Source organism: Ambystoma mexicanum, chromosome 7q, assembly GCF_040938575.1.
Source record: "Ambystoma mexicanum isolate Mex_15411 chromosome 7q, UKY_AmexF1_1, whole genome shotgun sequence".
NCBI classification, from domain to species: Eukaryota; Metazoa; Chordata; class Amphibia; order Caudata; family Ambystomatidae; genus Ambystoma; species Ambystoma mexicanum.
The window spans coordinates 652933006-652956376 of NC_090941.1; the positions used below are offsets into that span (position 1 = coordinate 652933006).

The 23371-nt window shown below is 50.8% G+C and overlaps 1 protein-coding gene across 4 annotated transcripts in view; it reads left to right on the forward strand.

The window, feature by feature from the left end:
- The window catches only part of SLC7A1 (solute carrier family 7 member 1), a 552639-nt gene that overhangs the window by 444297 nt on the left and 84971 nt on the right, over positions 1–23371 (forward strand). For all 4 annotated transcript variants that reach the window (XM_069640689.1, XM_069640692.1, XM_069640690.1 and 1 more), the window contains 2 exons: positions 10276–10415; positions 19358–19460. In XM_069640689.1, coding sequence (XP_069496790.1) covers positions 10276–10415; positions 19358–19460 — 243 coding nt within the window. The remainder of the gene's footprint in view (positions 1–10275; positions 10416–19357; positions 19461–23371) is intronic.

The following is a 23371-nucleotide window of genomic DNA, read 5'->3' on the forward strand; positions in this document are numbered from 1 at the left end:
TTTTTCACTAGATGTAAACAAACTGTCACTTAGTTGTTCTATTCTTAAACTCGTTTAGCAATGTTTCTGAAATCGTGTTTGCATTTTTGGTAGGGTAGGTGCTGTCCCAAAGGACAGACTCCCCTTGGATTGTGATTGCATCGGACAACTTAGAGACTGGGTACAGAGTTTTGGGGCTACATGTGTTGAGTGGAATTTGCAGTCTTAGTGATACCGTTGTATCAGCAGTCTAGGGACCGCATTATCGTCAACAGAATGTGCTTCTCTAATTTTTCTTTGTAACTGGATACCAGGCTGGGAGCCCCCTTGGAGGCAGCTGATAACTTTAAAAAGATTTCTTCTATGATTTTCTCCAGCATGGGGTCTGGCATGGATTCACATGCTCATGAATATTCCCCGTCGTCAGGCTGGGAATCCTCGGTAAAGAAAAAACCAGTATCAGTTTCGTTTCTGATCTGTCTTTCGTAGTAACAACCAATCACTGGTCTCTGCGTCATACTGACCACAGCCAATGACTGCCCTCTACCTAAGCACCGCCTCTGGCAGCCATCTTCAGATTTTTACCGCACGTTCATGTGTTGGGATCCTCGTGCTATTGCTCTCGAGCGTTAGTGCTATTTTTTTCGCGCTTTTTCACAAAAACTTCGATTCTTTCGGTCAAAAGAGCCTCAAGCTCCACCGATCCTACATCCGATCAACGGGGACCCGTGTCGGATTCATCTGTGCCCCTCAAGGGTGAAGATTTCGTCGAGCTACACTTCGGAGGACTCCAGAAGCTTCTCAGGCCCGGTCTCGGAGATGGCCCAGGAGAAGGGAAGCTCGACGCCCGGAAAGCTGTTCAGGGCCTGCCCTGGATGCCAGCTGCAGAACGTCTTCAAGGAGGACGAACACTCTTTCTGCCTTTACTGCCTTCATGGGGACAAGACGCACGTGGAGAAGGACTGTGCGTTTTGCGGCAACATGTCGGAACGGACCATGAAGGACCGCCATCAACGTCTCGCCAGCCGGCTGGAGGGTAAGAGCCCGTCTGGCGAGAAGAAGAAGAAATCTGAGCGGTCTTCTAAGACCTTTGAGGGCGCCCCGGCGACGGGGGCCCAACATAAGGCCAAGCACCGCGAGTCCGCTGGCACCGGGAGCGCCGAACGGTCGGGCTCTACGGGCGCCAGGCAGGGCGCACCCTCCCCGGCACCATCAACTACGAGCCAACGCTCTGGGTCGGGTAAGAGGAAGGCCGAGCACCCGGCGAAGCTCCTGGAGAGGCCCCGGTCGAGCTCTAAGGCAGAGGAGGAGCGTGGCAGTGCCCCCTCCCTCAAGGATAAGGCGGTGAGCGCACCTAAGGTGGTGAAGGCCTTGATCCATTCGACCAAGCCCTCTATCGAAACGGTCGCGGCGGCCCTGGCCCAGCCTGTGGAGGCTGCACCAGTGGTGGCGGCCTCGGGGCCCAGAATCTCCCTGCCTCCTCGGAGGGAGTCTTCTTTCGTGCCCATCGATAGGACCCCCGTGAAACCCTCCGTGGGGAAGAAGAAGGGGGGGCAGGGCGTCGTCGTAGATTCGGCCTCAACCTCAGAAGAGGAGCTGATCGAGGTCTTAAGCCACGGCCTAGGCGTGGAACAAGACCAGCCCGTCGGAATGGGCCCCGACGCAGGTGACGACGACGACATCGTCGAGGATACCGACGGGGCCCCTGCTCGCCCGTCGGATTCCCCTCTGCCAGCGCCGCAAGACAACTCAGCGGCCATTTTGTTGGCTATACAGTCCTTATGCTCCGAGATAAGGACGAGACTACCGTTACCGACGGAGGAACCTCTCCCGTCGGGGGATCCAGAACCGGGACCTTCTGGTGTTCCCCCTACCAAGAAAAGAAGGATCCATCCACCGCCTCCTTTTCAACCGTCGCGCCCCGTCCAGCCCTCCTCCCCGTCCACCCGAGGGGATGATACGGGGACTGACACGGCAGCGACGGGTACGGACGACGAGGCATACGACGAGGATTTTCCGTCGTCGCCTCCCACCAGGGCTTCTCCGCCCGACGAGATTGGATCGTTCCACTCAATGATCGCCAGGGCATCCGAGCTTTTCCAACTCTGCCCTGAGGAGAAGAAAAAGGAAGGCTTCCTTTACCAACGGCGCGAGGCCAAGAGGAAGACGGTCCTCGCAGTGCCTCTGTTGGACGACATTTGGGATGAGGGCCTTTCCCTCCTCAAGAACCCTTCCACGACGCCAGCGAAAAGAGACCGGTACGAGAAAAAGTACCAGGTCCCGGACTCGGCCCCCCTATGCCTCCGGGCGCAGCCTACCCCGGACTCCGTCGTCTCCGCGGCAGCCAGGAAGAAAGCGGGGGGGGGTGCGGCCTCCACGTCGACTTCCCCGCCGGACGGCGAGGGAAAGAAATTGGATGCCATGGGACGTAGAGTCATCTCGTCGGCGGCGACGACGATTAAAGCGGCCAACGCCTTGGCTATCGTGGCCCGCTACGACAGGGAACTCTGGTACAAGATAGCTCCCCTGCTGGATTTTCTGCCGGACGACAAGAGGGCGGAGGCCCTTGAGATCCTGCAGGAAGGTGAGGTGGCCTCGGACCACGCCATCACCGTGGCGACGGACATCGCCGACACTGGGTTCCGCCAGATGGGCAACGGCGTTTGCCTTCGACGTCGTGGATGGCTCAAGGCTACGGACTTTCGGCAGGACGTCCAGACCAGGGTCCGGGACATGCCCTTCGACGGGAACAACCTGTTTGGGAAGACAGTGGACGATTCCCTTCAGGCCATCAAGGCGGATACTGAGACGGCCCGGGCCCTTGGAGTACTGCAGCAACGGCGGACGCCCTTTCGGAGCGGCGGAGGCAAGGGCGCCTCCAAAGGTTCCGGCGGCGGTTTCGCTTCCTACCGTCAAGCGGCCCGCTCGTCGTCGCAAGAGGCCTACAGAGGACGAGGCAAGTCTGGCGGACCCCGCCGTCGTCGCCAAGGAGGCCAAGGCGGCAAGGCCGCGTCCAAGCAGGATTGAACCGGCCGTGGGGTCGGGCCCCCACCGAAGCACCCCGGTGGGAGGCCGGCTGGCGGGCTTCGTCAGCGTGTGGGAGTCCATCTCCACCGACCGTTGGGTGCTGGACGCCCTGGCCCGGGGCCACGCGCTCGAGTTTCAAAGAAGGTGCCCGCGCGTCCCCCCCGTGGCCAGGAAAGAACTTCACGTCCCTCAACTTCTCCTGGAGGTAAAGGCGATGCTCAGAAAGGGCGCCATCGAACTCGTCCCAAAGAAGCTTCGGGGCTCCGGAGTCTACTCGCGTTACTTCCTCGTGAAGAAGAAGACGGGAGGATGGCGCCCCATCCTGGACCTGCGACGCCTGAACAAGTTCATCAAGGCGCAGAAGTTCCGGATGGTCACCCTCCAGCACGTCCTGGGTCAGCTGGAGGAAGGAGACTTCCTATCGTCGTTGGATTTGGAGGATGCCTACTTCCACATTCCCATCCTAAAGGGGCACCGAAAATTCCTCAGATTCGTGGTCCAAGGGCGTCATTACCAGTTCAAAGCCCTTCCCTTCGGACTACGGTCGGCACCCAGGGTTTTCACCAAGTGCCTCGCACCGGTGGCGGCGCAGCTGCGCCGCGAGGGGATTCACGTCTACCCCTACCTGGACGACTGGCTCATCCGCGCCAAGACGAGGGAGCTCGCCGTGGTCCACACGGCAAGGACCGTCCAACTCCTCACGGACCTGGGATTCTCCGTGAACTACGCCAAATCCCACCTGGTGCCCGCGCAAGTCGCACTGTTTCTGGGAGCGAGGCTCGACACAGTGTCCCTTCTGGCCTCCCCGTCGGAGGAGAGGACCAGGACCATCTTGGGCAAGGTGCAACGGATGTTGGTGGCCGACGCGGCCAAGGTGAGGTCCATCAAGTCCCTCCTCGGGATGATGTCTTCCTGCATCTACCTCATTCCCATGTGCAGGCTCCGGATGCGCCCGTTGCAAGAGTTCCTGGATGCGCGCTGGATCCAGACGACGGGCAGCTTCGAGGAAAGGATCAAGCTCGACGAGAGTTTCCGACGAGCGATACGGTGGTGGGGCACCCGCGCGCATCTGACGGCGGGCATGGACTTCCAGACCCCAGCCCACCAGGTGACTGTGACCACGGATGCCTCCCTAGAAGGGTGGGGAGCGCACACCGAAAATCTGCATGCAAGGGGACTCTGGCTCCCGACGGAGAAGTCCCTGCATATCAACGTCCTGGAGCTCCGTGCAGTGTTTTGGGCCCTCAGGTCCTTCCTTCCGTCCCTCAAGGGCAAGGTGGTGAGGATCTTCACCGACAACACCACCACCATGTTTTACATCAGGAAACAGGGCGGAACCAGGTCCCCAGCGCTGTCCAAGGAGGCGCAGGACCTGTGGCATTGGGCCGTCGCCCAAGGGATTCTTCTGGTGCCGTTTCATCTGGCAGGGATAAAAAACACCATCGCCGACTCACTCAGCAGGGAGCTGCGCTCGTGCCACGAGTGGGAACTACGGCAGGATCTGGTGGATCGCCTCTTCCGACGGTGGGGCACACCCCAGATCGACCTGTTCGCGACGGCGACGAACACCAAGTGCCGGAGGTTCGCCAGCAGGTTTCCCCAGACGAGGAGCATGGGCGATGCTTTCTCGTTCCCCTGGGAGGGCCTGTTCCTCTACGCGTTCCCTCCCTTGCCTCTGCTAATCCGGCTCGTCAACCAGCTCAAGAGGTCACGGTGCAGGATGATCCTCGTCGCACCTGCGTGGCCGAGGCAGATATGGTTCCCGGACCTTCTGGACTTATCGGCGTCCCCGCCAATCAAGCTGCCGGCGGACGCGGATCTACTCTCCAGGGAAGGAGGCGCCATCCTCCACCACGACCCGAAGTCGCTGAACTTGCAGGCCTGGCTCCTGCAGCGCTAGAGTTTGGAGGATACGACATACCGGCCGATTGCAGAGAGGTTCTTGCAAAGGCCAGGGCGTCCTCGACTCTTAAATGCTACGGACACAAATGGAAGAGGTTCTCTGTCTGGTGCCACGCACAGAAGATTAACCCTCTACGGATTACGGCTCCCCAAGTGCTGCCGTACCTGCTGACGCTGGCCAAAGCTGGTCTGGCACACGCGTCCATCAAGATTCATCTTGCTGCGATCTCCCGATACACCAGAACCACGGGCCGGACGTCCTTGTGGTCTCATCGTCTGGTGAAAGAGTTCATGAAGGGACTGTTCAGATCGTTCCCGCCGGTGAAGGCTCCGGCCCCGGCGTGGGAGCTCAACGTGGTGCTGACCAAGCTCATGGGACCTCCGTTCGAGCCTCTGCACTCGGCCCCGTTGAAGTTTCTATCGTGGAAAACAGCTTTTCTCGTGGCCATCACCTCCGCACGACGAGTGGGAGAGATCCAGGCCCTTTCCTGCAAGGCCCCGTACTTGACTTTCCACGACACGAGGGTAGTGCTCAGGACGCACCCCTCCTTCATGCCCAAGGTACCGTCGGACTTTCATCTCAACAAACCCTTGGTGTTACCTGTGTTCTTCCCGTCGCCTTCGTCGCCGGCTGAGAGGACTTTGCACTCGCTGGATGTAGCTAGAGCGCTGAAGTTCTACGTGGACCGCACGAAAGGTTTTCGGAAGACGTCACAACTCTTTGTGAACTTTGGACCTGTCAATCAGGGGAAGGCTCTCTCGAAGGCTTCCATCTCCAGATGGCTCTCCGGCTGTATCATGTACTGTCACCGGTTGGCAAACCGACCGCTGCCTGGCCGTCCGAGAGCCCATTCCACCAGAGCGATCGCAGCTACCACGGCGTTCCTATCTGGTGTGCCCCTGCTGGACATATGCAGGGCTGCTACGTGGAGGTCGACGCACACCTTCACGAAATTCTACTGCGTCGACCGGGATTCCAGGGAGGAGTCCAGGGTCGGCCAAGCAGTGCTGCGCAACCTGTTCGCCTGAGGTGAGCCTGGTGAGGAGGTAAGATGCTTAATGTTGAGTTGATGTGATGCTTAATGTTGAGCCTTTGCCACCTCCCGTGGTTGTGCATGTGTGTACTGCTATGTATTCTTTATTCATGAGCATGTGAATCCATGCCAGACCCCATGCTGGAGAAGGAACAAGTTACTTACCTGTAACTGTTGTTCTCCAGCATGGGTCTGGCATGGATTCACATGCGAACCCTCCCGCCTACCCCTCTGCGGCTCTTCACTTGGTCATACTGCCACTTCACGTGCTTCCAAATCTGAAGATGGCTGCCAGAGGCGGTGCTTAGGTAGAGGGCAGTCATTGGCTGTGGTCAGTATGACGCAGAGACCAGTGATTGGTTGTTACTACGAAAGACAGATCAGAAACGAAACTGATACTGGTTTTTTCTTTACCGAGGATTCCCAGCCTGACGACGGGGAATATTCATGAGCATGTGAATCCATGCCAGACCCATGCTGGAGAACAACAGTTACAGGTAAGTAACTTGTTCCTTTCTTTAATGATAAGGATGTGTTATTTATATAGCGCCCTAATCCAAAGCGTTTTACAGAGCACATATTTACATACAATATCACCCAACCGAAACTGGTACTCATTTATCGACCTCGGAAGGATGAAAGGCTGAGTTGGCCATGCTGGGATTCGAACCTGCAACCTGCAGATCACGCTCAGATCGCAGCAGCGAGCGCTCAACCCGCTGAGCTATAGACTTTCATAGAAGTGCTCATACAGCAATTTAGCAAAGGATGCTAGAAGGGTATGCTTTTTATACTAATGACGGCGATATGGTACACATGTGAAGAGGACTAATTAAGCTGCCTAGACTGAGGGGGAGGGGGGACATTATTGCAGGAAAATGACACGTCTAAAGTTATTGTCCGAGGTGAAGCCAAGGGTTTAAGTTGGGGAAGGGCCATTATGTCAAGCAATGACAGCTTTCACAAACTATAAGGGTATTGGCACACAGGGCTGTGCAGTTAAAGTGGAAAATGCTTTTAATGTGTGGGGAAACGGCTAGGTCACACAAGTAACTTGTAATGATTATTTATGGACTATGAAACTAGTGAGAAACCTTAGCCATTTAATGTTTTTCATGCTTTGAGGAATTGAACTGCATTTGCTTACATAGTTGAAGACCATTGTTTCTCTACTGCTTCTTGGGCTGCAGCTCAACTTAAAATGGGGGTCTGTATCGGAGATTAGGATGCATTCTTATTCGCTGAAAAGATGTCCATTCCGGAATCCATGTCCTAATTAAGCTTTAAAGAACCTGCCTGAGGGCTGTACTAGGAGTTATGTGCCTTGAACAAGTGAAAGGACAGCGAGCAATGAATGTTACGGGCCCATAACACCTGGCAGAGGGGGGTCTCAAAAGTGATAACCGGTGTTGCTTTTAAAAGTTGCTAGGTGGATGTAGTACATAACCCGGCATGGTGATTGCAGGGAGTTTGCTGTGGGTACACCCCTGCGGCTGGTAGCCTTGAGAGGTAGTGTTCCAAACAATCTGTGGGCTATAAGAACCATTCTACAAGCTATGCTTAAGCCTTGCAGACTGAGAGTGGTCATTATCACAGGCTAATCCCCTGCCCGTTTTTTTGTTCCTGCCCTCCCTCACCTTTATTTTCTCCGGCTCTACCAGAAATGTTGTCAGGCCTAGTACGGTAGTCGTCTGTGTGTTTCCATTTTCTTCCCGCTCCTCCTTGTCCCCCCCCCCACCCCCCTACTTATCTATGTCTTAGCTCTTGCACTATCTGAAATGTCATCAGGCCGAGTACAATAGTTCATTTCACAGCCATACTGTTCATGGCCTGTAAGAATGTCATTTTATTTTCCCTTGTTCCCTCCCTTACCCTACCTTGCCTTGAAGTGCTTTGAAACACATTGTGTATAGTCGCTATATACATAAACTATCATACCATATATAATTGGCCAAGGCGAAGCTGAGTGCTCGAAGTGCCGTTATCCCATGTTATAATGACCACTCAAAAGGTCTATACAGGTTTTAGAACATGAAGTTGTGCAATTGAAAAATGTTGTTAATGTGAGAACACAAGTTACTTGAAATGTTAATTTAATGAACTTGGACCTAGGAATAACCTTTACAAAGTGTGTGTTTCATTGATGTTTGTTACTTTTGGGAATTAAACTTTGCATGTTTCTCTCCCTCTTTACACACCTGAAGATAATTGCTTCCGTTTTGCTTGTCAGGCTCTTGCTCTGGTGGACCTAAAATGCAGGATTATGCAAACCATTCTATGGGCTAAACTGTTTCTTCTAGCTTGAAGATTGTCCAGTCAGAACAATAGGCTAACATTCCAAGAATTGCATTGTGTGTTAATGTGTGTAGTGGTTCCGCGTACGGCTTGATTTCTGTCGGTTTCTCTTGCAAATTTATTATAAAATAAGATTGTTAAACATATATTTAGAAGGACAAATGGTGTGAACAGCACTGATCCAGGGAGTCAAAGCTTGCCCTGTGTAATGAAGCCAAAAAATGTGGTGTGCCATCGTGGTATATGGTCGATTTTTACTAGATAAATGAGCCCTCCCCAAAAATCAGGCGCTGGTTTCACCCATCTGCATTTCAAGTAGTTGTCATTCTCCACCCGGAGGCGCTGTGGCAGTGGTGATCGGCATAAATATAATTTCTGAGCCCAAACGATCCAAGTATGTCTGCCAAAGTACTCTGAACAAGATCACATTATATCTCTGACCGAGCCAAGCCCTGTGTAGAAGTGCATGTAATAGCCACAGCAGAGGACCTGAAAGAGCAGCATCTTCAGCTGCTGCCAGGCCACAAAGCACAGCCGGATCCTGAAGGTCTTCACGTAGGATCTGGTGTCAAAAACCTCAGCAAATAAAATAAGTGGACTGAGGCTGCTCGCATCTGCTGTTAACCATAGGTCATCCAGCAATTTCGCCAACACTGGCACTGCACAAATCCACTATAAAATGTAAAAAAAAAAAAAAAAAAAAGACGGCCTACCAATGCTAACAGCGAGTATACAAATACAGCTCATTCCTTAACAAACAAGAACTGGCAGCTCAAAGAGGCCCTTTATACCATAATCGGGCTTTGAGTTGTTTACATAGAGATCCACTGAAAACTTTGACAGCACTATGCCCGTTCAATAATCTTGGTTAATTCTGTCAAATTATAACGTGTTTGGGGTTGTACTGCATGAAATCTGTACAACATTTTTAGAAACTATTTAAGCAGATCAATGAACTAGTAGCATTGAATAGGGTGCATTTGAGATGCTCTGTTTATTCACCAGGCAGGAGTTGGAAATAAATAGTGTGACCTAAGAAAAGAAGTAATTTAAACTATGGTCTGAGGCTCTCTATAGCTGACCTCGTGATGAAAATCCTCCTGGTAAAATAGTCGGACAAGCTATCATATAGTTGGTAAGTAGGTATTGCCATGTCTGAAATCGCCTTTAAAACAACTGTCCCTGCAGGCTCTTGGATGCAATAGCGGTGCAGAATGTAAAATAATATTAAGACACCTAGTTTCTATATTAGAATACATAGGTAAGCACTTGTTAACTTTGTATAGCTGTTAGAATACTGGGAATCGGCACTTCAAGCAATTTGGTGATGTTTACCTCTGCAACACTCCAAACAGATCTATGTGATTACTGCTAAGGCCGAAAATGCCAGCTTTTTTTTTAAACCCCTTTACACCACATATATGCAGGGGGAGACCCCCGCAGCCCCTCCTATATTATATTCTATACCCCCCACATATATTTATTTATATGTGGTGTAAGGAGAAGTCAAAAAAAAAGTCAGCATTTTTTTCGGCCGTCGTAATTGCCAGGGTGACATTTTGGTACGATTCCCTCCAAGCTCACCCAGCGGGTCTCGATCTTCGAAGGTTAATGGAGATCCTCAAGTCTGTCATTTCGAAAGGGTCCTCCAAAGTGATCATGGGAGCTTCGACAATTTGAGTGCAAGTGCGGGAAGCATGAAATGGTCTGTGGCTGAATAAAATATAGTGCCATGTGGTCATTGACTGAATGCTTTGAGTTTTGTTGTCACGATAGTGTTGACTTACCTGTTAACCACTTACCTGGTACTCTGGAGCATGGAATAAACCTACCTGAAGAAGCATTGGATCAGCTTCTTCTTTACTCACGTGGCTACCACGGATAGCCAAACCTTTGCCATATTTTTCTTCAATTGTCCGAACACAAAAGCAACTGAACTAGACTAAAACCTTGTCATATCATCGAATTCAGCAAAGACTGAACAAATACTCAATTTGCAAAAATCTATGGCATACATGACTTTGTTTTCTACTTCCAGTCTTCTTGGATCAATGTTTCCTATGCCTAGAGTCATTTTTGCAATGGCAGAAGACGGGCTACTCTTCAAATATTTAGCGACGGTCAGCGAGCGCACGAAAACGCCCATCATAGCTACGATAACCTCGGGACTTGTTGCAGGTGAGGGCACATTTGATAATTGTCAGTGATGAATGAGTTTTGTTCTTATTGTAAACTCAAACCTAGATTCCTCCCAGTTCACCACTATCTAATGCTTTCAATAGATGTGAATGGGCAACAGGGAAGTTGATGCAGCATGTGAGCACACTTCTGTTGATATAGGTCTTAATATTTTGTGGTTTGTTGCAGATTATATGTCGTTTTTTATTTTCCTCTTTGCCACCCTTCGTAGACTTTGGCATGCTTCATTCAGTCTTATACATTCACCCCATAGCCACTCCTATTACACATGTGGTGTCTGATGGGTTTACATACAGAAACTACTAGTGGAGTGAAGTCTGTGTATTGCAGACCATCTTTCAGAAATACAGAATCCGATCTTATTCCCTCTCTGGTCTCCTTATTGTAGAGATTGACACCTGGGCAACTGACTATTTCTGGTAGACTAACAGACAGGACAGTCATGCCCCTTTAACTTCTTTTTTTGTAGTTCTTGTTTTTAACACCCAGCCAACTGCTGTTCATTAGCTCCCCCCCCCCTTTTTTTTTTCTTTGACTGGATTTTTACAACGCCGCCGCATCACAGTAAAACTTCCCAACACCCTTTAGCAGAAATGGAATTGGATTGTGAATTGTAGTTTTAAGAACCACCTTCAGGAGTGACTCATGTCTAAACCTTCCACGCCCCTGACTACTGCATTTCAAGGCAACTCTGTGAATGGCAGTCACGACGCTCCCAGCAACCGTCAGTTGAGCTACACGCAGACAATCTGGCAACTAAACATCATGTGGTAAGGGCATAGGTATAGGCTCCTGTTTCTTGACTGCTTGAGGACGGAGCAAAAGCACTTGCTGTTTCGAAAGCACTTGAAAGCTGATCTGTTCAAACAAGAATGTCTTGTTTGACATGTTTCACGGAACGATCATTACTGCTTGGAAATCCAGTATTTATGTGGGTGGTATGGTTGGTGCTTCAACCAGATGCACCGTACATTGCATTAGAGCAGGTAGAAACAATGCCATGTCATTGTGCCTTAAATTGAATATGAAGGTAGTGATAGGCTGGCTGTTGGAGGGGCAGCTATGGATACATGAAAACAGAACTCGTGTTAACAAAGAAATGCGTAAATGGGGAGTACATTGCGATGTTAAACCAGCAGTTGCATGATTAAATATTTACATTTTTACTACCTCTTTAGACTGGGCAGGGGAGTCCTGTGGAAAGTCAGAAAGGGGATGAAGGGACGCACCTTGTCTGGGTAGCAAGTGGACCTTCTGCTTGCTCTTACATGCTTGCACTGTGTGTGCACTGACTGCTGGATTGCTTGATGGTAGGAGCATCATTCCAATTTTAAGGGGTCAACAAATTAAATGAGGGGAAGTGGAAGGCAGTGCAGGGGGAATGAGGGGGACATAGATGTTTGATGGTAAGAGAACGTAGAGCCGAGAAAGATGCCGCTAGATGTGGGAGGATGTTATGATTGGAGTCTTGCGGAGCTAGTTAATGGATGGATTTCAAAACAAGGTGCAGAAACTTGTAAAGATGGCGATTCTGCGTAGAGAAGCGCACATCGTTGTAATGATATGCTGAGGCGAGGATAAATCTGGGTAGGTTTGTTGCAGGGTGCTTGTGTCAAAGGGGAGTATTTTTATTGAGAGGTGAAAAAGGAGGAGGAGATGTTGGGGTAGAGCAGTGATCTAGTTTACAAAGAATCGGTGCGAGTTTTGACAGAGTGGTAAATGATGTGCAGGTTAAGAAGCTCCAAACGCGATCACCCAAGTAAATGCAAATAACAATCATCGCAAAAAGTGTGCAATCCCTTCGTGACATTGCTACCATAAGCAGAAGAATCTTTGTACCGTCCCTTTTTGCTTGGGGATGCTGCCTCTCAGCTATGCCATGTAATGCTCAGATTTCACGAAGGACAGTTCCAACTCACTTGTATGTGGCCACTAAACACTGTGTGTGTAAGCCTAGCAAAAGGTCTCTGAATGGGTTGTAAGGTGTCTTGTTTGATGCTCTTTGAAACACTGAAGTAAATGGCAACGAAAGCCACATTGGCCTCACTTGTATTTCTTTGATTGTGGCATAGACCTTGTCAACCCTTTTCTTTTCATATGAATTATCATGCTAATTCACACCCGGGAAAAGTGGTCTGACCAATAAGAAACCTTACTCCTACGTCCCGTCCCCTTTCCTCCATACTTGTGGGACATCTCTCCATCCTGTGGGACGGGACTGGAGCACTTTGCGAAACGCATCAACATTTTTTTCTAAAATGTGTCCCTCCTCTCTTTCCTGCGCGGGACCCGGCATGCGGCCGTAACCCCGTCCACCTTGGCTCTGCCCCGCGCATCGACCATCAGTCTTTTTCTCTGCTCGATCGGGCCGGACGCACTTACATGCTCGGAAGATTTTCTTCCCTTTTTTCCTCTCTGGCTCTCACTGGCGTTCGTTTACTAGTCTGTCTGTCTTTCAAATTAGACTTTCCAGATTGTTCGTCGTGTCACCATCGCTTCGCGAGGGCGGATCCCCATCCTCTTTGTTTAGAGTGTTTGGGTCCGGAACACCGTTGCGACTCCTGTTTTTACTGGGACTCCCTTTTGGTCTGGGCACTTCAACGTCGGTTGGAGAAGTGGGAGGAGGTGTTCCGAAGAACTCCTCCTTCGCATTTTCAGGCATTTATCGACGAGAAGAAAAAACGCCCGGTAAGTTCTTTACTTTTCAGAGCACCCCGACCGGGGGATACCTTCCCAGGTTCCTCTCGGTCCGGGAGGGGACGTTGATCGCTCTGTTACCAGGGTACGCCCTGAGGTGCCCGTTGGGCCTAATAATTCTACCGGAGTTTTCTCTGAGGGTCTCCGTAAGGGGCCTGTGAGCACCGGAGTATGCTCCGAGGTCCCTCCAGTGGGGGCTGTTTGTAGACCCAGTTCTACTGAGTCGTGGGGTACCGGAGTTCGCTCTGAGGCCTCTGTCGGCTTCCCTCAAAAACAAAACCAGGGTGCGCCCCGAGGCCTTGGCTGGGCTTGTAGTTACCGAACGGATGTTCGAGGCCCGCGCAGAAAAGGCTGTTACCGGGCCTGGGTCCGAGGTCCCTCGTACAGAGGATAAAGCTACCAACAGTTCTGAGAGGCCGGTCAAGGCTTTGTCGGTGAAAGCGCACCGTTCCTGCTCTTGTGGTGACACCAGATCTGTTGAGGGGGCAAAGAAGCAAAGTTCTTCTTTTACCGGCAGTGCCGAGGTCCTTCCAGGCTCAGTTGGCGGTTGGTATGTCACAAAAACATTCCAGGCCTCATAGTACCGGCTCGGCCGAGGTTCCTTATGTTAAGGCTAAGATTAAGACCCCTGATCCATCGACGGGGACCCCTGCCTCACTTCCTCATGTGCCACAGTTCCCCTCGGATGAGGACAAAATGGCGCCCGTTCCCGCCACGACCATGGCGGCCATTTTAGGTGCTACCCCTACAACTACGCCATCGGCTTCTGGTGTAGGGCTCGGTCTCTTGGGTGAACCGAAGGTCAATTGTGCGCATCCTTACCGGCCGGTTTATGATTGGAACGCCCAGATGCCTCTTCCGCACAATGTTTCGTTGCCCGCGGGGGCAGCTCCTTTGATTTATGTGGATACGTCGGTGAAGGGGCCGGTGTGGCACCCTTCCCCCGTTACGTCCCTGGATTTGTCCACCTCATGAGAGGCCTCCTCGGGTCACGAAACAATCTCCTGAGGATGCCTTTTTCGGTAAATTTCAAGCGCTTATGCGCACCGACCCCATGAGGGAATATTTCAAAGGGCTTTTCAAGGAGATATGTCCACCGTCGCCTCCGGCTCCACCTGTTCCTCCGGTGGTTCAGCCGGCGCCTCCCTTGCCCGTGGTGCCCCTCCCCTGCTCTCCCACCTTTGCCTCCATTGTCCCCATTGGACAAGGCAGTGCCTGACACGGCTCAGCAGGATCCTGACCTGTCAGATGACCCTCAAGGCGATCAGGACAACAAGGACCTTCCCCGCTCTATCAGAGCCTTTCATGACCGGGTACTGGACACGATGAGTTTCTTGGATGTTCCGGTGCCCAAGGCACCCGCTCTGAAGGAGGGCGTGCTTTCTGGGGCGTTCACCCTGTCTCCCTTGGAGCGTACCGGCCTGTTCCTGCAGAAGGACATTCTGGCCGAGGTCCGAAGAGTCTGAGAAAAGCCACACTCGGGACTTTTTGTCAATGAAAAGATTGATGCGAGGTACAGGCTGCATTCTTCGGAAGAGGTGGCCCTGTCGTATTGTCCGCCTCCCTCCTCCACAGTGGTGGCTGCAGCCACTTTGCAGTCCAGGCCTGCAGCATCCTCTTCCACGACGGCTACTCGGGTTCTGAGAAAGGAGGACAAGCTCCTCGACTCCCTCGGGAGGAAAATCTTCACCAACTCGGCCTTGCAGCTCAGGCAGGCCAACGCCGAATTGATATTGGCGGGAGCTAACATGCGGATGTAGAAAGGTCTGTCGGAGTTTGAGGAGCACATCCCGGTCTAGAAGCTGGAAGACTTCAGAGGAGGCCTTTCCGATGCCAGGATCTTGGCCCAGGATCTCCTGGAGGCTGCGGCTCATCACGTAGACACCTCGGCTCGGGGCCTGATGCTTGGGGTTGATACCTCACGGCAGGCGTGGCTGCATGCCACTAAATTTTCTAAGGAAGTGCGAGACAAGGTGTTGGACTAAGGAGCGTTTTCATTCTTCTACTGATGTAGAGCTCACCAAAACCAAGGATAGCACTCAGACGGCTAAATCATTCTCTATTCTGGTTAAAGCTCCTTTCAAATCCCAGAGACTGTTGTCGCAAAGTCGACCTTCCTCTGGTTTTAGGGGCTTCCTCGACCGCAAATCTCGCAGAGTGGATACTCCTGCGGGGAATAACCGCCGTAGACCACAGCGTACGCGTTTTCTCTCCCGCTCCTCAGCCTCCTCATCAGGTTCAGGCGGCACTGCCACGATAAGCCTGCCAAATGAGGGTTTTCCGCGCTCGCACGAGACCCCGGTGGGAGGACGCATTGCGTCTCATTGGGAGGCGTGGCAGACCATCACAGAAGACAGATGGGTCTCGTCAGTCGCTCAAGCGGGCTTCCGCTTGCCTTTACCCCCTACCCCACCCCTCCTTTTCAGCTGTCGGGCTCACCCTCCCTCAAGGCCGAGGTTCAGAAACTTCTGGACCTCAGAGCTGTGGAACCCGTTCCCCTTGGGGAGCGAGGGGAGGGCTTCTACTCCCGGCTGTTTACGGTGCCCAAACCCAACCAGGCTGGCCTGCACACCATCTTAGACCTTTCCCAGTTCAATCTTTTTCTGCCCCAAGAGAAATTCAAGATGATCACGCCTGGCCAGATTCGCTCCTCTTTGCAGATGGGCGATTGGCTCAGCGTGGTGGATCTTCAGGATGCGTACATGCATATCTTGATTTGGAATCCGCCCAGGAGATACCTTTGCTTCTCTTTGGGAGAGGAGCACTTCCATTTTCGGGTGCTTCCCTTTGGCCTCAGCTCGACGCCGCGTGTCTTCACGAAGATGTCGGGGATTGCGGCCTATCTTCGTCTCCAGAGTATCCATGTGTATCCTTATTTGGACGACTGGCTCTTACGCAGCCCTTGTCCGTTGGCAGCAGCGGGCAACGTCCAGTCTCTCCTTAAGCTCCTGTTCCATCTTGGGCTGTCGGTGAACTGGTGGAAATCCTCCATGATGGTCTCAGGACCTGATCTTCCTGGGTTTTCGTTGTAACACGATCGACTGCAGAGTGTATCTGACCGGGGACAGAATGGCAGATCTGTTAGCCACGTGTCATTTGTTTGCACAGTCGGAGAGCATGTCGGCCCGGTGGTTCCAGAGGCTTCTGGGCCTCATGGCCTCGTGTGTACTGGCTCTTCCTCTTGCTCGTCTCAAAATGAGACTGACCCAGATGGCTCTTCGGAATTCATGGCTTCAGGCAGTGGATCCGGATTCCAGGCGGATAATGATTCTGGATTCCATGAGAGTGGACCTAAATTGGTGGTCATCTCTCAGCAATTTGTCTGGGGGCGCAGGGTTTCAGGACCCGGTCCCCACAGTGACGATCACGACGGACTCCTGCCTCCTCGGGTGGGGTGCGACGTTAGATCTTCTTCAGGTCTCGGACCTCTGCTTGCCTCAGAACCAGCTCCTGCACATAAATCATTTGGAGCTTCTGGCGATCTTCCTAGCGCTCAGGGCGTTCAGACCGCTCATTGTCAACAAGGTGGTCCGCATAAGAACAGACATTGTGGTATCAATGTATTACATAAACAAACAAGGGGGAACAAAGTCTCTTCCCCCCCCCCCCTTCCTCGTGGACCTGTCATCCAGATTTGGGAGTGGGCCGTGCTTCATGGTGTCTGGCTGCTTGCAGTGCACATCCTGGGCCAGCTGAATGTCACAGCGGATGCCCTCAGCCGGCTGACAGTGGTCCGCTACGAGTGGGAGTTGAAGGCGGAGGTCCTATCATGGATTTTCTCGCGTTAGGGCACACCGGAGGTGGACCTCTTTGCCATGGCGGTGAACAAGAAACTTCCTCAGTATGCCTCCAGAGGGGGGCTGGGAGCCTCCTCTCTGGGGGATGCTCTCGAGATTCCATGGCACAACATGAGAGCTTACGCCTTCCCGCCTCTGCCTCTAGTTCACCTTGCAATTTGGAAGTTGAAGAACTCTGTGAACTGTTCCCTTCTACTGATAGCCCCGTGGTGGCCGGCCAGGTTTTGGTTCTCAGAACTTCAACACCTGTCTGTGTCTCCGCCGATCAGGTTACCAGTAACTCCCAATCTTCTTCACCAGGGGGAACAGATGTGGCACCCCTCCCCACAATCGCTCAGCTTGGCAGCATGGTGCCTGAGTTCAAGTCTTTAGAGCATCTGAGTTTGTCTGCGGATAACATGCGCATTATCCAGGCAGCCAGGAAACCCTTGACCAGATCTCAATACAGGAGTAAATGGCTCAGGTTCTGTCATTGGTGTTTGGAGAAGAAGTTGGATACGAGGGTGGCCACGATTGACACGGTGCTGTCCTTCGTGTCCTCCCTAGCAGAGTCAGGGGTTCATGTTCTGTCATGCAGGACTTCTCTCAGCGGTTTCTGCTTACCTTTCTACAGTCCTTTGTTCTTATTCTCTTACTAACCCAGTGGTGAACAGGCATTTTGCTGGCTTGACACCTTTCTACCCTCCGGTTCGTAATCCGCACCCGCCATGGGACCTCAATGTAGTCCTGTCGGCGCTGTGCCATAAACCCTTTGAACCAATGGCTACGGTAGACTTCAAGTACTTGTCTTGGAAAGTGTCCTTTCTGGTCGCCGTTACGTCAGTGAGGAGAGGGAGTGAGCTCCAGGCATTGTCGGTGGAGCATCCTTTCTTGGTCTTTCACAAGGACAAGGTAGTCCTTTGGACAAACCCGGCTTTCCTGCCGAAGGTAGTGACCGAATTCCATCTGAATCAGTCGATCTCCCTTCCGGTCTTTTTTCCGAACCCTGCCTCAGAGGCTGAAAGAGTTCTACACTGTCTTGATGTCCGAAGAGCTCTTAAGTTCTACCTGGACAGGACTTCCGAGTTCAGGAGTTCTTCTTCTCTTTTGTGACCTTCGGTAACCCTCAGGGCAAGAAGCCGGCGTCTAAGGCAACTATTTCAAGGTGGATTGCCACCTGCATCAGTCTTTCACCGTCCAAAGGCTGAAACCTCCTAAAGGTATGCATGGACACCTGGTGCGGGGCAAGGCAGCCGTGGTTGCTTTTCAGACATATGTTCCCTGGGAGTCCATCGCTAGGGCAGCTACTTGGGCCTCCACATCTGCTTTCAGTAAGCATTACTGTCTCGACATGAGCTCTAGAGCTGACGCTCAGTTTGGTCAGGCTGTCCTGAAGAACCTGTTTCAGCAAGGGGTATTTCCATCCACCCGTAGTTCCTGTAAGGAGTGCTTGGGTTTCTCCCACAAGTATGGAGGAAAGAGGACGGGACGTAGGAGTATTACCAGGTTACTCACCGTAGTGACCACCTTACTCCTAGTCCATAGTCCCCTTTCCTCCATACGCCCGCCCGCCGTCCCCTCTAATAAGGTTCCTCTGTTATTGCTAATGGGTCTTTGACCCGGCGATAGAAAAGGACTGATGGGCGATGTGTGGGGCGGAGCCAAGGTAGGCGGGGTTACGGCCGCGTGCCGGGCCCCGCGCAGGAAAGAGAGGAGGGACACATTTTTGAAAAAAATGTGGATGCTTTTCACATAGTGCTCCGGTCCCGTCCCACAGGACGGAGAGATGTCCCACAAGTATGGAGGAAAGGGGGACTATGGACTAGGAGTAAGGTGGTCACTACGGTGAGTAACCTTTTAATTCACAGGCACGATTCTGCAGTCACTACCTGCAGCGGTGAAAAAATGAAGTCAACATAAATGGCCTGAGTCCCTTTTCGAATGACGCAGGCCATTTTTGAAAATGTTTTTCAGTGGACGCTGTCATCCGAAAAGGGACATACTCCCTTTTCTATGTTCTTGGCGGCCATTTATTTTTTCTTTTTTTTTTTCTCATTTTGGCGGGAGATGTGCTCGCGCTGAGCATATCTCCCATCGGATTCCAAAAAAAAGAAGAAAATCTGCAACCCGGGAAATCCTGGGGTGCGTATAACTTGCACGGGCGGACATGACGTTTAACAGCCCGCAGTCCGAGCTGAGGCCCTCTCTTTGCTCGGGCCAACACAAGCTCGGGCTGGCGGGCCGTTAAACGCCATATCTGCCCCGGCGGTGGGGCATATGGGCTCTTATTTTTTTAAAGCATTTCTTTTAACCATTAAATACTTGGAATCTGTTGTAAAATGAAGTGCCTGATGAAATTATATACAATTGTCAGACACAACTGCAATACTTTTCTTGTGATAGCACATCTATTGCATTTGATTTTAAATCATATCTTGTCTTTTGCAGCTATCATGGCATTCCTCTTTGACCTGAAAGACCTTGTGGATCTAATGTCTATTGGCACGCTCCTCGCTTATTCCTTGGTGGCTGCTTGTGTTCTCGTGTTAAGGTATTGTATTTTGAAAGGTTTTCATTGGGAATAGAAGAAAATGATCCCTTGTACACGTGACTAAAACACTAACTGTGAGTTCGGTAAAACACCAATTGTTTTGAAAGTTCCAATAGGTTAATGCATTGCCCATTTATTCATGGATCCCCACATGTTTCTGTGAAGGCCTGCTGCTTTCACTTCTTTCTGAAGGGGCAGCTACCTGGAAAGCTTCCCCCTCCCCAGGATTCAGGAGCTGAGGGAAACCATCTGTTTCAGGAAAACAATACCTCCCACCCCCTTGAATAAATAAATAAATAAAAAGCTTTCACCTTTTCCAGTTTGTGGCATTCTCATGCCCTCTGCCTCCCACACTCCTGCCTTCACCCATACAGAAGACACAATTAGGGAGTCACTGTGGCATTTGACTCTGTTTCGTCCATTTGTACTTAATTGTACCATGCCCTCTTCAATGTTTTAACCACTGTATTGGGTATTTATTTTGTTTTCTATCCTTTCTGCACATTTCCTGCCATCTACCTCCTGACCTTGCTCATGTGAATATTGGCCTGGACTTGTGAGCGTTCAGTTCTTCTACCATTTCTCCTTTTGCTTATGAGGTCCAATAGTGACTTTTGCAGTTTCTGCCTGACAAATCTCCAACACATCTGTGTTTTGGAACGTGGGAGACACATTTCCTTGTTTGCAGTGAGAGAAGCCAAAGTCTTTTATTGCCAATGTGTAATTTTCTTCAAGAATGGTTTGAACTACCTATCAAGCTAACACTTGGCTGCTTCTTCTCTAGGATGTTTTCACACGTGTGAGTGTGTGTGTGTGTGTGTACATGTTTTGCATATGTCTTGAAGCTCACTTTTGTGGATGGAAGGGCAGTATGCTATAGGAAACAAAATGTATGCATCTATCTAGAGTCTGTAACCAGACATAAATGATTCAAGGCTTTATGGTCAACATAGTTTATTTGGATTGTTGGGCCCTTATGGTGTCCCTGACCAGATGTTTTATGCTTGCAGTTCTTCTTCCTGGGTTAGTACCAGGGGAGTATTCTTCACCTTCTTTGTAGGGTTCCCCTGTGCCATGGTCAGTCTCAGATTTTCACTTCCAATGTTATCTTGGGCTAGTTCTTCCTTTCTATGCCTCCCTTACCTGGAGCAGTTTCTGCTAATTTCTTCCCTTAACCAGGGCATCATAGCCATAGGAAAAAAGACAAAAGAAATATGCAGAGGGACATTTATGTAAAGATAAACCTGGTTTGCAATCTACACCACACCATTCGTCTCTTGGAGACCAACCACATTCTGCAGCGGATAAGCACAATTTGTATTGGACTACAATCTCCATAACAAATGGCTAATATACAGTGGTTGGAGAGCAATCATAATTCATTATCACTTAGTTTTGTAATGCAATTTGAGATACTGCCTCAAATCTTTGTAGGACATCTGGAAATTCAAAATCGAATGAGATTTAAAGGTGTCATCAAAGAGAACCTGTAAGCCTACCTACACTGAGAGCAGATGTAGCATTGTCACCTGAATTCATGGATGGGTTTATTCATTAATGGCCTCCAGCCCAGAGAAATGGAGAAATGCCTAACCTAAATCTAAGATGGGAGCAAGCGTCGACCAGCAAATGAAAAAAAGGCAGTTCCAGATGTGTGGTGTCAGAATAAAAGGGCCTATACTAAGAAAAACCTATTGGCAATTCCTTATGCTAAATACAAAAGAGTGTGGGATAAGGGTATTCAAAATAAAGAAGAAAAGTGTTCGCAAATAATAAGTCAGGATGTGATTGCCTCAAGGTCTCGCCCACGTTTTTAGCACGGGGCAAGGTGGGACTTTGAAGCACAGCACACCCTCGAGTATAGTTCAACAACTTCATCCAAAATAGTTCTTTCCTCAATGAGCTTTGGGTGGTGATTTCCAACCCCTGGAACTCCCGCGGGGCCTCAAATGCAATGCTCCTTGCTTGCACAAATCTACAACAATTCCTCATGGGCCTTTTAGACTTCGCCCCTTTCCATTAGCATCCCTCGGCTGGGTTCACTTTTGCTAATCTCCACGAAACACAGTTCATATGCTATTTTTCAACATGCGGGATTCACTTCCCTTAGCTTTCACTACAGTTCTTAGGTCAAAGGCTTTCGACTGTATGGGGATTTTGCTTGACCTCCTGTATGACTACTTTGACCTATCTTGGTGGCTCGCCTACGTCCTTCTGATATCTGTAGTTTTACTCAACATGGGATTGACCAGTCTCTTTCGATTTAGCACCCACGTGGTGCCAGTTCCCCCCTGCAGCTGGCTTTCCATTTTCCAATTAACAGTTCTTTGAACTTTCTTCACATGGCCACTTTGCAACTTTCATTCAACACTGTTCGGTTCTTATTGGCTTTCCCTTCAATTCACTGGCTTTGATGAACCGCTTGGCTTACCTTGTATCTAGAGTCAAGGCCGGTATCACGGTAGCAGGAGTTTCCCTCGCTCCTGCTTATCAGCATAGGCACGGTCCGTGTACCGCCAGCGTCTGCTGCAACACACTTGGGCTATTGTCTTCGGTCTTATGATTCCTTCTGCGGAAGTTTCGCGGATCTGCATCAAAAAGGGAAAGGTCGTGCATCTCCTTGTTACTCGATATTCGCTGCCTTTCTCCTCCTCTTGAACTGCCTGACCTGGATAGCTGTCTCGTTGTGCGGTCTGCCTTGCTCGTACTGTGCTCTTTTGCTCCAGCTTTTATCCCTGTGGGGGAAAGGAAAGGGCCATCAGGTGTGTGAGATTTTGGTCAATTGCCCGACTTCGCTTGACCCTGGTATTGGGACACGTCAGGTAAACGACTCTGGTATTAGTCAGTTGTCTTTTGTGTTGTGCAAAAGTGTTCATGTGAGAAAAAGGGTGGGGGGGCAGTGTTTTTGAATGTCCTACGGAAGAGGATGGGGAAAAGGTGTGCAAAGGGGGATGCCGCGTCTTACCCGTCAGTGTCCCACTCCCCAAAGACCCCCCCCATCCAGGTGATCCTCACGCACTGGTGCACCCCAGCGAACTGTATCCAAAAGTGATGGCTGTGTCCTGGCCACCTGGATGACAGATCCCCAGGGACTAGACGGGGAGACACCTTCAGGTGTCTCACAAGCCCAAGAAAGATATAGAGCCAAAGGGAAACTCTCAGAGGTTCGAAGAAAGGGGTTGTGACTAATCTAGGGCATTATTCTTTCCTTTCCAGGGGAAGCCACCCCCTTTGAGGCTAGGGAGGTGAGCACTTTTGGCAAAACACTCCCGTGGGATTTGTGGATGCAGAGCTCACTGACTGTGACTTATCTTGTGGGGACAAGGACTCCCATTCCTATCAGGAACTCCCTATAAAAAATATACTGTCTGCCTATATGGGAGCAAAAGAGACTGATGGTATATCCTTGGAGTGGAATCCAAGACCTACTTCTACACCTTTTGGCTGTAGGTAATGCTGCAATCCCCATGCACCCAACAGCTAATGTGGGAACAACACGCCCCTTGAAAGTACAGCGGCAAGAATAAAGGAACAAACCTTGAATGGTGAATAAGAAATCCTACGCAGAGGCGATCCTCTGTCGTGACAACACCTTGGAGGGCGGTGGGGCACAAGCTGCATTGCAGAGCTAGCAGTGGTGTGGAGAGGACAAGATACAAAAAAGAGAAGCCGGGACGCCAGCATCAAAAGGTGCAATATTGCAGAAGCGAAGACTGGAGAAACACTTTTTTACCTGGTTGCGTGACCGCGCTGCAGTCCTGGTGTCCCGTGAACAGACACTGAGACCAGGGAGCTGCAGAGGAACGAATCCTCCATTCTCAGTACCAGAACTGAAGAAAGTACAGAGACGGGCAGAATAAGAAACCAAAATATTTCTTAATGGAGACACCAAAGAGATTGAAAAACAGCAA